This window comes from Balaenoptera ricei, chromosome 3 (genome assembly GCF_028023285.1).
Source record: "Balaenoptera ricei isolate mBalRic1 chromosome 3, mBalRic1.hap2, whole genome shotgun sequence".
Lineage (NCBI taxonomy): Eukaryota > Metazoa > Chordata > Mammalia > Artiodactyla > Balaenopteridae > Balaenoptera > Balaenoptera ricei.
This window is the reverse complement of record NC_082641.1, coordinates 110,097,849-110,112,100: the sequence shown is the minus strand read 5'-3', so window position 1 is coordinate 110,112,100 and position 14,252 is coordinate 110,097,849. Positions and strand designations below refer to the sequence as shown.

General features: G+C 37.3%; 1 protein-coding gene across 2 annotated transcripts in view; it reads left to right on the top strand.

Annotated features, from left to right (window-relative positions):
• FNIP1 (folliculin interacting protein 1) overlaps nucleotides 1-14,252 on the top strand; it is a 131,907-nt gene continuing 117,655 nt past the window's right edge. For both annotated transcript variants that reach the window (XM_059917017.1, XM_059917015.1), the window contains exon 1: nucleotides 1-192. In XM_059917017.1, the coding sequence (XP_059773000.1) occupies nucleotides 101-192 (92 nt within the window). In that variant the 5' untranslated portion in view covers nucleotides 1-100. The remainder of the gene's footprint in view (nucleotides 193-14,252) is intronic.

Sequence of the window (14,252 nt, the reverse complement as noted above, 5' to 3'; positions counted from 1 at the left end):
TGTCATATGACTGAGGCGCCTATGGGGGTGGCGGGGCAGCTCTAGGAGCGGGGGCCTGGCGAGTACCCTGTGGAGCGACCCCGGCCTGGCCGTGGCCATCATGGCCCCTACGCTGTTCCAGAAGCTCTTCAGCAAGAGGAGCGGTCTGGGCGCGCCCGGTCGGGACGCGAGGGACCCGGATTGCGCGTTCAGGTAGGTCGCTGCAGGGGTAGGGGCGAGCGGCGAGGGGCGCGGAGCCGATGGCCTAGTGGGCTTCGGCTTCCAGAGGCGCTGGGGCTTTCGGTGCTTACGCTTGAGCAGCAGCGTCGCCCCGGGACAGGGATCAGGGCCGCGGTCGGGAGGGGCCGGGCAGCTGCAGACCTGCGCTGGAGGGTTCGAGCGAGGTCCTCTCTCGCTCACCCCCATCTCCCACAGTTGCCCCTTCCCCCTAGTCCGGGTCTGTTTGTTTACGTCCTGCTCGGCAGCCACGCGCTGCTCTGCCCCTCCGGACCCAGCATCGCGGCCTGAGCTTAGGGTCCACACGCCTTCCTGGCGACACGTAGAGTTGGGCGCGGGCTGGATTGGACCTCTACCGCCGTCCTCCGGGCCGAAAAGTTCTCCCCTCCTCCCCGCGGCCAGTCGTCCTCTGGGTGCTCCATTCCAACTTGGTTGCTGTTGTGGAGAGAGCCGCACGTTTTGGCCAACCTTCGGAGTAGAGAACGCTGGAGGAGCGTGTAGGCAAGCTGCTGTTCTTTCAGGTTTTTTGTAAACCTAAATTGGAGGTGTACAGATACCGGACCCAGTGGCCTTAATGTTGCCGAAGGAGAAATGTGAAACCTAAGAGGCTGTGGTTATTACTGACCAGAATGAAGCTGCGCTGAATCAAATGAAGCATGGTCGTAGAATTGACCATCCCCTTGGAACTGTTACTAAAAACGAGTTTTTAAAAATTGAGAACGATAGCAACATATTTTGTGGTATTACAGGCTTTGTTAATTTTTGGTTACAGTACCTGTTGCTGATAGAGAAACTTAAAAATTGTAAGACAATAGAATATAAACCTGAATTCTAGGTAAAATTTAGTTTCGAAACTGCATTTGAAGAAGGGATTATATCTTTCAAACAGCCTTCATACTTGTTGCTGTGTGGAAACTTGTAAATGTAACTAGGCTAAATGTCAAATATCACTCAAACCTGGTAGGATAGCGTAGAGCCCAGTTGTACAGTAGTAGTAGGAAGAGATGAGTATCTGTTAAATTTTGCAATAGCCAGAGTCTGAAATGAGTGTACCACACTGGTTGAAAAGGTTTTGATAATCTTAAAATTATTCACTCTGTCTCGCTAATGCAGGTCCCATTAGTAAACATTCAGTAACTTGTGGAATTGAAGTACTAAATGGAAAGAAATTTGACCTTTAGAGGAAGAAAATTCTCAGTGGTGAACATCTTGGAACAGTACTTAGTAAAAGTTATCTAGCTTTTGGTCTTTTCTACTGGGAAATAAATGTCTTGCCATGCTTATCTAATGACTTTAAAGATTTCTTTAGTGTTTTTCTTTTGAAAAATGAAAGTGCAGTCTAGATAGTACTACATTGAGCCATCCAGTAAATCAAGGGTTAGTAGAAAGCAAGTTCAGGAGGGATATTAAAAAGGTGACATTTGAATAGGTTTTCTATTTCTGGGTAAAGATTTACTTTGGGGTACCCAAGTTTCCAAGCATCTCAAGTTATTCTTGTGAAAAAAAGTTTATTTTTTTAAAATGTAAACGCTACTGTATGTTTGTGTAATACTACTTTAGAGTTGCCAAATACTTTCTCATCAGTTATCTCATGTGATGTTTCACAACAACCTTGTGAGATAGGGCAAGTAGCAGTATAGATAACTACATGATTCTTTTTATGTGTAAGAATTATGTGTAAGCACAATAACTGCAGTACAATATGGAAAAATGCATAGAAGTGTACATGTGAGGAAATGAAAACTGGGTAATGTCACACACTTAGTAACCTGCAAATTTAATCAACCCAATCTTTTTTTTTTTAACACCTTCATTGAGCTATAATTTACATACAATAAAATTGAGCCATTTGAAGTCTATAGTTATATGAATTTTGTTACATGTATACAGTTGTGTACCCACCACCCCAGTGAAGTTTTAGAACACTCCATCATCCAAAAAATTCCCTCATGCCCCTTTGCTATCATTTCTTAATGCCTTCTCACCCAGGGCAATCACTGATTTGCTTTTGTCTAGTGACAGAAGCTTTGACTTTTCTAGAATTTCATATAAATGTAATCATACTGTTTATAGTCTTTTGTGTCTGGCTATTTTAACTCAGAGTGATGATTTTGAGATTCATCCATGTTACATTTATCTGTAGTTCGTTCCATTTTTTTTGCTGAATAGTGTTCCATTGTATGGGTATACCACAGTTTATCCATTCACTGGTTGGCAGACTTTTGGGTTGTTTTCAGATTTGGGCTGTAATAACAATGCTGCTGTGAACATTTGTGAGCAAATCTTTATGCGGAAATACATTTTCATTTCTCTTGGAGTGGGATTGCTGGGTCATATGCTAAGTGTATGCTTAACTTTTTAAAAAAATTGCCAAACTTTTCTAAAGTAGTTGTACCATTTGTATTCCCACTAGTAGTGTATGAAGTTACAGTTGCTCCAGATTCTCTCCAAATCCAGATATTGTTAGTCTGATTTTTTAAATTAAAATTTTTTTTTGTATTGTAAAAAACACCTAACATAAAATATACTATGTTAACCATATTGGAGTCTTTTTAAAAATTTATTTTTATCTTCATTTATTTATTTAAAAAATTTTTTATTGAAGTATAGTTGATTTACAATGTTGTGTTAGTTTCAGGTGTACAGCAAAGTGAATCTGTTATACATATATTAATACATATATCCACTCCTTTTTAGATTCTTTTCCCATACTAATGGGTATAGTGGTATCTTGTGTGGTTTTAATTTGCATTTCCCAAATAATAAACGGTGTTTAGCATCTTTTTATGTAACTCATGTTTTTGAGTAGACTAAAATTTAGTTTTTATTCCAGTATACCATGGTTTCCTTCCTAGAATACTTTTTTCGTTTTGTTTTGTTTTAGTCAGTGTAAGTTGTTAAATAAGGCTTGGACACAGCCGTTGGCAACTAACTATAGCTCAGCTTGTAAGAGTCAGTTCCTAGAGTAAACAATATACGAGGCCCAATAGTCATAAACCATAATAGGGCTCTTGGGTAGGAAAGACCTGAAATAGAGAAGCCTTAGGAGCTTTTCAATATTGTTTTTCATGGTTACTCCACTGAAAAAGATGGTCAGGGATTACCCCCTTCCATTCAGTCTGAAGTCCCTTACCGTATAGGTTTCTGGTGCTTTGTCCTATCTAAGCTTCTTGAGCTGGAGGTGAGTGTGTAAGGTATCACAGGGAGAATATTATTTTGATCATATATAGAACTAAAGCAGTAATTTGTTTTAATCTTTTAAAGAATTTGGGAAAGACAGGGAAGATACTGCTTTATGTTTTCTCCATCAGGCCACTTTTCCAGGGAAAGTAAGAATTAAGTGTAAGTCTAATAACTGCAGTGCATATACAATGATTGCTTTAAAAATAAAATTCTCTTCATCTAAAAATGATGTTAATAATGGCAACTGTGCAAGGTTGTCATGAGGTATATTAGTGAAGGTAACACTAAACTGCGTTGTGTTAATAAATAAACTAAGTCTCAAAAAAAAAGTTCTCGAAAGAAGCCTAATTTGATGAAGAAGATTGTTTTAGAGTTATATGTCTGTAGGACATAATTCATGTTTTGTTCAAAAAACAATTTCTGTCTTTTTATTTTATTCCTAATACATGAACGTTTGCTCTTTTTGTATCAGTTAACAACCTCTTAACTAGTCTTTCTGTCATCACTCTTGCCTTTCTCCAAACTATTCTCAACACTTCATCCTTTTTTTAAAATGATTTTAAAATCCTTTTTTAAAATGCTAATTCTGATCATGATCAGCAGGCAAAATGGTATAGAATTTAAAATCTCCACAACACAGAGGTATTTTAAGGATTCAAAGAGATAAGTCACGTTGAGCAGTTAATGCAGTGCTTTATAGTGCATGGCTTTCACAACCAGAAGTTGTTGTTACTGTGATGATCTCATGCTTATGTATAAAACCATTCAGTTTAGGACCAAACTCCTTAACATAGCCTGTGGTGGTGTAGCTTCTGTGAAGTCTCTAGTCTTGACCTTTTAATTTTTTTTAATAAGGTCATTTTTTAACATAGCCATTAATCTATTATTATCTCTTATATTATCTATTAATATTATGTATCTAGGGACTTCCCTGGTGGCACAGTGGTTAAAAATCCACCTGCCAATGCAGGGGACACGGGTTCGATCCCTGGTCCGGGAAGATCTCACGTGCCGCGGAGCAACTAAGCCCGTGTGCCACAACTACTGAGCCTGTGCTCTAGAGCCTGCGCTCTAGAGCCCGCGAGTCACAACTACTGAGCCTGCGCTCTAGAGCCCACGAGTCACAACTACTGAGCCCGCGTACCACAACTACTGAAACCCACGTGCCTGGAGCCTGTGCTCTGCAACAAGAGAAGCCACTGCAATGAGAAGCCAGCGCACCACAACAAAGAGTAGCCCCTGCTTGCTGCAACTAGAGAAAGCCTGTGCGCAGCAACGAAGACCCAATGCAGCCAAAATATATATATATATATATATATATATATATAATTAGTTAATATATCTATTATTTACTAGTCTATATTCAAATTTTCTCAGTTGTCTCAGGATGTCTTTTTACAGTAGGTTTGTTTGAATCAGTCTGCATATTGAATTTGCCGTTATGTGTCTTAAGTAATTTTTATTCTACAACGGCCTCTCCTGCTCCCTTTTAAAAATAGCATTTGTTGTTTTTAAACTGGGTCATTTTTCCTATGAAATTTCCCACATTGTCTATTTGCCTGTTTGCTCTCTAATGGTTTCCTTTAATTCACTGGTTCCCAGCAATCTCTGTTTTAACAAGACCCTCCAGGTGATTCTGAATGCTCAAGTTTGAGAACCACTGCTATAACTTATTCTCTCTTTCCTGAAAACTGGTGGTTAGATACTTTACTAGATTCAGGTTCAGTTTTTTTTTTAATTAAAATATTCCACAGATTTTGCAGTATACTTCGTATCCATACGTAATGTCTGGTTGTCCCATTTTTTAGTGCTGCTAAGATTGATTAGTGGTTTCAGGTGGTATCAGCTTTATTCTTCCATTATAAAGTTCACCCTTCACTAATGGTTTTAGCGTCTTTTGTTGATTATTGCCTGAATCCATTATCTTGTTAGGGGATGCAAATGGTAATATTCTGATTCTTTAATTCTTTCTGCATTTATTTCCTGGAAGAACTTTCTCTTACTACTTATTTGGTTATTTGCTACAGGAAAGTCAGCATCCAAGTTTATCACTTTTCAGAATAATTTATGATGAGTTCAATGAAGGTTTTCATTTTAATTATCATTTTTTAGTATTGCCATCACCTCTTGGATTTTAATGTGTTTTAATCTATTACAGTCAAATTGTCCCATATTTAGCCAGTGGAAGACTTTTCAAGTTGACTTCTGTGCCCTTTGACATGATCTGATCTCATTAATCTTTGATCACTTGTTGCTTTCTTCTGGCCTTGTCTTAATCTAATCCCCTCCCTTTTCATGATTTTATCACCTTGGATTTGTTTTAGGTTTTGGGATGTGCCATGCTGTGCTGTTCTTTGTTTTTGGCATAGTTTTATATACCTTTTTGTTCAGCTTTTTGTAGTAATCGTCTGGGCTTATCCTAATTATTCTTTCTCCAGGAAGCCATTTCTGATATCTCCCTGAGTTTGGTTTCACTGTAATTTTCTTCCATAGGTTTCTGTATTTTCTTCTGTGACATCTATCACAGCTGTCATTACTTGTCCACACCTCTATTCTTTGCTTGCTTGAGAGCCCTCTTCAACTTCAAGGTGTATTTTGGAGTTAGAACCTTGTAAGCCACATGATGGGTTGTTTGTGGGGAACAAATGCGTAGGTTTCTGTCTGGAGCAGCTAGGTAGACGCTGTTTTTGAAGGAGAGACTATGATACTGTGGAGGCCTATCTTGAACACCTCATCAAAAGTAGCAGCTCTCTCCCCTATTCTCTGTCAGAGCACACTGTTTATATCCTTCATAGGTCTTTTTACAACTTATCATCTCTCTCCCTCAAGTTCACATTGTTGAGTCAGTGTATACAGCACAGTGCCTGAGCCTGTGCTCAGTAAATATTTGTAGAATGAATATATTAAATAATTTTAAGAGCAGAAAGAGTCAGAGGTTCTGTCTTGGACATGTGGTCTAGTGTTAATTGCTAATGAGATATTTATTTGTCAGTTTAATAAAGTAAATCTGGAGTTCACAGTAGAGCTTGGGCCTCGAGATGATGAACTTGGGCTTATGGTCAATGGTCAATATTAAAACTAAGGGAATGGGTGAGATAATCTAGGAAAAGGGTGTATATAGGTAGAGAATTGGAAAGAACAGGTTTTGTCCTGAGGAAATCTAAAATGTACAGATGTGGGGGAGGAAAGTCTACAAAGAAATAATGGCCAGAGAGTTAGGGGGAAGGCCAGTGGTGTGTGGCGTTAGGAAAGCTCAGAAAGGGAAGTGTTTAAAAAATGATGGAGTGATAAATTGTTTTGTATGCTGGTTGCTGACAGGTCTTATGAGATCAAAAACAGAAAAGTATAGTTGGAGTTGTCAAGTTGGAGATAACTGGTGATCTTAATGGTTTTGTTTTGTTTTGTTTTGTTTTGAGGGGGCGTGTTTGGGGGAAAGAGTGAGATGTGTATTAAATGAAAAGGGAGGAAATGGCTTCACTGCTAAAGCTTTCTGTTTCTGTAGGGGAAGCAATCTGTAGTGCTGCGTTATCTTTTCACTTTCAGTATTCTGATTTTATGTCACATTTTGAGCTTCTGAAGTTCTTAAAGGCTAGCTTCTCAATATTATCAATGTTTGTAAGAATCATACTTAAGAAGTTTTTTTTAATGTGATTTTTAAACATTTGCTCATTCACAAGTTTTTTTTTAATTAAAAAAAACCCCTTCATAAATTGTACCTTTTAATCTTATATTAGAGATAGAAGTTATAATATTCTTTACAGAGAATCCTGTGAGAGCGTATCTTTCTTATTAAAGTGAGAAGCTGAGAATTTTAAGTTAATTTCATGTTAATGAAATCAATATTTGGTTCTAAGAGTCTAATTTTGCAATAAGAAATGCAAATATTTTGGTTTTTTTAAAAACATCTTTATTGGAGTATAATTGCTTTGCAATGGTGTGTTAGTTTCTGCTTTGTAACAGAGTGAATCAGCTATACATATACGTGTATCCCCATATCTCCTCCCTCTTGCGTCTCCCTCCCATCCTCCCTATCCCACCCCTCTAGGTGGTCACAGAGCACCGAGCTGATCTCCCTGTTGCTATGTGGCTGCTTCCCACTAGCTATCTGTTTTACATTTGGTAGTGTATATATGTCCATGCCACTCTCTCACTTCGTCCCAGCTTTTTATTGTTAATTTGATTTGCTTTTCCATCTCTAAGTAGTGGTATTAGATTTGTTTTTTGGAACCATGTTTATTGAAAGAAAATAGCTTAGTAAAAAATGCAGCTTTAATATTCAACTTATAAAACTTGGACCTCATTTCTTACTAATATAATAACTATTGTCTTAAATCTTGATGAGTTTAAGTTATCTTTTAGGAGAGACTTGTTTAAAAAAAAAACTCCCCCATGTAAAACATAACAGTATCTTCTTTATTTTTTTTTATTATATTTTTTAATTTTTATTTTAATTTTTATTTTTTAAACATTTTTATTGGAGCATAATTGCTTTACAATGGTGTGTTAGTTTCTGCTTTATAACAAAGTGAATCAGCTAAACATATACATATATCCCCATATCTCTTCCCTCTTGCATCTCCCTCCCTCCCACCCTCCCTATCCCACCCCTCTAGGTGGTCACAAAGGACCGAGCTGATCTCCCTGTGCTATGTATGCTATGCAACTGCTTTCCACTAGCTAGCCGTTTTACATTTGGTAGTGTGTATATGTCCATATATACACTACCACTCTTTCACTTTGTCCCAGCTTATCCTTCCCCCTCCCTGTGTAGAATCTTCTTTATTAAAAGGAGTCCTAAACTAGTCTTACACAATCTTATTTCTGTTCCTGGCACTACTATTCTCTTAGTCTACCAAGTTGAAAGTCAGAGAATCATCTTTTACTCTTTCCTCTAATTGCCTCATTTGGTCATTTAAGTTCTATTGATTCAAATTCTGCAACATCTTAGTTCTTTTTCATTTTCCACTGCCATCATCTCATTTAGACCTTTAATGCTTTTCATAAAAATTTGCCATAACTTTCCCACTTCGTGTGTGTTCCCCTCTACACTATCCTGCTAAATTGACTTTCTTAAACCATAATTCTGATCAATTCACTCAGAAATCTCCTTTGACTCCCTGTTGCTTAATAGAGGATTGCTCTGTGCCAAGCACTGCTCTAAGTGCTCTACACATATTAATTCATTTAATTCTCACAATAGCTTTATTATAAAGTAGGTCTGATTATCCCTATTTTATAGATGAGAGAATAGAGGCACAGAGAAGTTAAGGACCTTGTCCCAGGTCACACATTTAGTAAGTGATATGGTTAAGATATAAATTCAGACATTTGAGTTCCAGAGCCTTTTTTTAAACGAAGTCCAAACTCCTCAGCTTGTCATGTCAGCCTCCTCTAGAGTTGTAGCTTACTGTAATGGACCTGGGTTCAGATCCCTGCCCCAGTGGTTCCTGTATATATAACCTTGGGAAGCAGTATCATGTCATCATTAAAGCTGCTGTGGTGTATGCATGTCACAGTGGAGGAGTGGATGCTGAAGAAATTGTCCATTGTACCTACCATCTTAGAGTTGTTTTGAGGATTAAATGGCATGGTAGTCTCTCAAATGTTAAAATTCCTTCCCACACTCCCTCATCCCTCAGTTTATTCTTTCCAGTCTTCATTCTAATTTTTCCTCTAGCTGTGGGCTCTGAATCAGACTACTTGATGTTTCTTGAGAATATTCTGGTTCATGTTTGTGCACTGCTTGAAATTACATGGCTACAACACATCTTAAGGCTACAATAGAAACCATGTTTTCCCATCAAGGCAGTTATTTTCTTGGGTTGTAATTGCTTCTTTATGGACCTATATACTTCACTAGACTGTAGGTTCCATAGGGCACAACCACGGTCTAACTTGTTTAGTGCTGTATTCCTGGTGTTTGACTCACAGAAGGCATTCAGTAAATAGTTGATGAATGAGTGAATGAATAAAAATAGTCACTGATTGAAAAAATTTTAATTCCTTTAACCCAGGATGTTTCTGTTTTGGGTTATTTGTCTAAAGTAGTTATTTCTCTGTACTTTGAGCACATTTTTCTTTGACATTAATGTTTACCAGTTTAAAGGAAAATTTCATTGTTATTTTGATCTTTTTAAGATAGCGAGAATGGTCTGATTTTCCAGAAATAGGTTAGATTCTCTATTTATATCTCTTGTAACACCTCATACTTCCCCTTCCTACCATTTTTCACGTTCAGAATATGTGTGTGTGTGTATGTGTGTGTACACAGAGTCTTCTCTGACATACTCAGTATATGCTGAATGGATAAAAGAATGAGTAAATGAACTCATTCTTTTATCCATTGAGTAATGTATTCTTTTTGGTAGTGGGAGTTTATTTCAAGAACACAAGAGGTTTTGAGGTACCATGGAATTTCTTTTCCATTTGAGCATACTAGGTCCTTAGACCTTCTGATTGTTAAGCAGACCTTATGGGGAAATGGAGCAACAATTTAACCTGGCTCTTTGGGGAGACAGCCAGAGCTCTAGGGATCTGCTTCCTTGTACTCACATTGCCCAATATATAGTATCCCTTGACACAACGGCATTTTATCCCAAGTCACCCCAGAGAGATTACACTGTAGTGTAATCCTAATAGAGTGGAAGAGTTGGTTTCAAGGGCATGTGGGTTTCAGTTTATACTGTTATGATCCCATTTGTAGGATGCAGCTGTCAGGCTCTTTGCAGCTTTTTGGCCTACTTTCCCACCCTGTTGTGGTCTTTTATATAATTTTTAAAGTTTTCCATTTATATCAAGAAACTACAGATTGTGACGTTAATGAGAAGGTGAATGAAATCGAGTAGTGATATGATTCCCACAAATAGGGATTTTGTATTAAGTTTTATAGTAATTTCTATTAATTCCTAATTACTTTAGAATATAAAACATATATACTATACATTTATAGAATGCAGAAATATAATAAATATTATTTGTGAATAATCAAAGAAATACCTGAACATAGTTTAAACATTAGACAGTAAAACCCCATGTTAATGCACCCGCTATGACGTAAGTGGCTCCTGGACCCTTGGAACTTCTGACTGGCTAGCTAGACAAGTTTTTTACTTGTGAATCTGACTCTAAATTTATGTGTTGAATTTTTTGCCCCCAGCCCAACAACATTATGGCAGGAATTTACTTAGAGTAAGTTCCTCCACCCAGTCCTGAACCTAGATGCAACTGCTTTTTTAATTGTTTGGTGTTTAAGTATTTGCTTTTATATTTATAAATAATATGAATAGACTGTTTTATAAAAAATGTATTCATCTTAGACATCAATTTCTTGTATTGGTAAAGATTTAGGTCGTAAACATGCACACATATACACACACTCATGCATACCCTTCCCTTTCTTCTTCATTCTTCCAATATTACAATTTTTGGTTAGTTTAGATAATCAAGGTTAACTATATTATTGTATTATAAATGATTATTGCTGAGCTAAATATATTTTATGTTTTATTGTTCTTTTTTTTACTTATCTCTTGGAGTTAATTGCCTTTTTTTCTTTTTCTTTTTTTGGTTTGCCCTGTTTTCTTTGAAATCTTTAGCTAAGTATTACAGCTCCATAAAATACCTCTCAAAACAACTTGTCTCTCTTAGTTAAACCTAGTCGATAATTGATTTTTTTTTTTTAATATTTATTTATTTGACTGTGCCATGTCTTAGTTGTGGTCTGTGGGGTCTTTGGGGATCTTCAGTTGTGGCATGCAGGATCCTAAGTTGTGGCATGCGCACTCTTAGTTGCGGCATGTGGGATCTAGTTCCCTGACCGGGGCGAACCTGGTCCCCCTGCATTGGGAGTGTGGAGTCTTAACCACTGGACCACAAGGGAAGTCCCTAGATAATTGATAATTAATATTTTTTCCTCCTGGATATGTCCATCTTGGAACCATCTGCCCTCCTCTGGCTCTAGTTTGGACTGCTTGCCCTGTAGGTCTGCTCCACAGCAACGTGATGAGCCTTCCTTTGCCTTCCTCCTGGAAATTCCTTTGACCTTTAAAAGTTAGGATCTCCTGTAGACTGGCTTCCATGACTTCTTCATTTTTGGATTGTTCCCTTGTTTTGGTGCTGCCTATCCCTCTTGGAGCTTCCTGAGAATGATTGCTTGAGGTAAATTTTTTGAGACTTAGCACGTGTGAAAAAGTGATCATTCTATTTTTATGTTTGGTTGGCAATCTAGTAGATACAGAATTCTATGTTGAGAATCATTTTAACTCAGAAATTTGAAGGTATTGCTCCCTTGTCTTCTGTCTTCCAATATTGCTACTGAAAAGGCTGGAGCTGTAACTCTCAGCCCCCAGGAAGCTTTTGGAATTTTCTGTTTTCTCTTTGTTCTGAAATTTCACAGTGATGTACCTGTACCTTTGTTTTTTAAAAAAATTCATTGGTTTATACTTGATGGGACTTTCAATCTGGAGACGCCCTGAGGCTGGTGCAACTCTGACAAGTTTCCCAAGAAAATAAATATTTGTTATGTATAAGGGGTGGGTTAAGAGAGAGGATGAAGGCCATTTTGACATCCTGTGGAGGATATGCTTTTTGTTCCTTTGTCTCTCCTCTACCTTCCAAAGGGCCTTACGTTTCCAAGGCCTCTGCTTCTCAGGGGCTCTGAGGAGATGAATCCTTTGGTTGCTCCTAGACATTTATTGACATTTAGGTTGTAGCTGCTTATGTTTTTGAAAAGTTAGTTGCTACTTTTCATCTTTCAAATGTTTATTGAGGTCTCTTTATGCTTGAAATTTTTCCTCTCATATTCTCTTTGTCTTAAATATATATGTATATATGTATATATTTGTGTGTGTGTGTATATATATATGTATACACACACACACACACACACACACACACACACACACACTTCATTTTCTGTCATTTGAATGGGATTTGAATGTATCAGTGCACCAGTGCTTAACCTGGATTTCCTAAAAAAGTTTTAAACTTATGAAATATTTCAAACCAAAAAGTAAAGAGAATGTTATAACAGTACCCATCTTTAACAGTTATCAACATTTTGTTTCTTTTTGTTTGTTTCATTCTCTCTTCCCCCAACTTATTTTAAATATTAATACTATTATTTGTTGTTAGAATATTTTAAAGTAAACTCCAAAAATCCTGTCATTTCACTCATGAATACTTGAGTATGAATCTCTAAACGATTACTGTTATCCCTGAAAATGAACAGTGATTCCTTAATATTTAATACTCAGTCCGTGTTCAGTTTCCCCTGATTGTCTCAGAAATGTCTTTTTAGAGTTTGAAGTTGGATTCTAATTTGTCTGTAGAATATTGCATATTTGGATTTGGATCTGATTTCATCTTCACTGTGTCCTTTACCTTGTTCCTCTCTCCACCTTATTTTCTTTAAATTGGGAGTTAGATCTCAGACTTGATTGGATTTAGGTGCAAGGTTTTGTTTTGTTTCTGTTTCCTGTTTGTTTTGTATTGTTTCCTGAGACTACTTCGTAGGTGCGCTGTGTACTTCTTACTGCATTTTATCAGGAACCACATAACCTCTGGTTGTCCCACTTTAAGTGGTGCTAAGGTTGATCAGGTTCAGGTGGTGTGGCCTGATTCCTCCATTTTAAAGTTGCCCATCAACTGTTCCCCTAATGGATTTAGCTTCTATTTATGCTGATTATTAGATTATTTCAGTGATTCTCAAAGTTTAGTATGCATCAGAATCTCTTGGAGAGCCAGTGAAATTTTTGTAAACAATAGATGGTCCTTGGGAATTTGAGGACTGATGTTGATGTTTGAGTGCTGAAGTGGTTCTTTGTACCACAACTGTAGCTGTGATCTTCAGTTTTAGAAGCTTCTAATAAAGCTAGTTAATATAGGCTGCATCACTCATTTCTTGTGCTTGTATCTAGCAAATGTGTCTGCTATTTTTTAAAAAATATATAACAGCTTCGTTAGATATAATTTACACTTTATATAAATTATAAATTTATAATTGACCCGCTTAAAGTGTGTAATTCAGTTGTTTTTAGTTTATTCACAAAGTTATGGCACCATCACCACAATCAGTATTAGATTTTTTTTTTTTTTTTTTTTTGGCCGTGCTGCATGGCTTGTGGGATCTTAGTTCCCCGACCAGTGATCAAACTTAAAGTGTGTAATTCAGTTGTTTTTAGTGTATTCACAAAGTTATGCCACCATCACCACAATCAATATTAGAATTTTTTTTTTTGGCTATGCTGCATGGCTTGTGAGATCTTAGTTCCCTGACCAGTGATCAAACCCGGGCCTCCTGTAGTGGAAGAGCGGAGTCCCAACCGCTGGACTGCCAGGGACTTCCCAGTATTAGAACATTTTTATCACTGGAAAAGAAACCCTGTACCCATTAGCAGTAATTCTCAATTACCCTACCCACTACCACCTACATTCCCCCAGCCTTAGACAACCACTAATCTACTTTCTGTCTCTGTAGATTTGCCTGTTCTGGACATTTCATATAAATGAAAGTGTACAATATATGGTCTTTTGTGACCGGATTCTTTTACTTAGCATATGTTTTTAAAGTTCATTCATGTTATAGCATGTATCAGTACTTCAGTCCTTTATATTTGATGAATAATATCTCATTGTATGGGTATATCGTATTTGTCCGTTCATCAGTTAATAGACATATGGGTTGTTTCCACTTTTTGGCTGGCTATTATGAATAATTCTGCTGTGAACTTCTGTGTACAAGTTTTCGTGTGAACGTGTTTCCATTTCTCTTGGGCATGTATTAGGAATGGAATTGTTGGGTCATACGGTAACTCCATGTGTAAAATTTTGAAGAACTGCCATTCTGTTTTCCA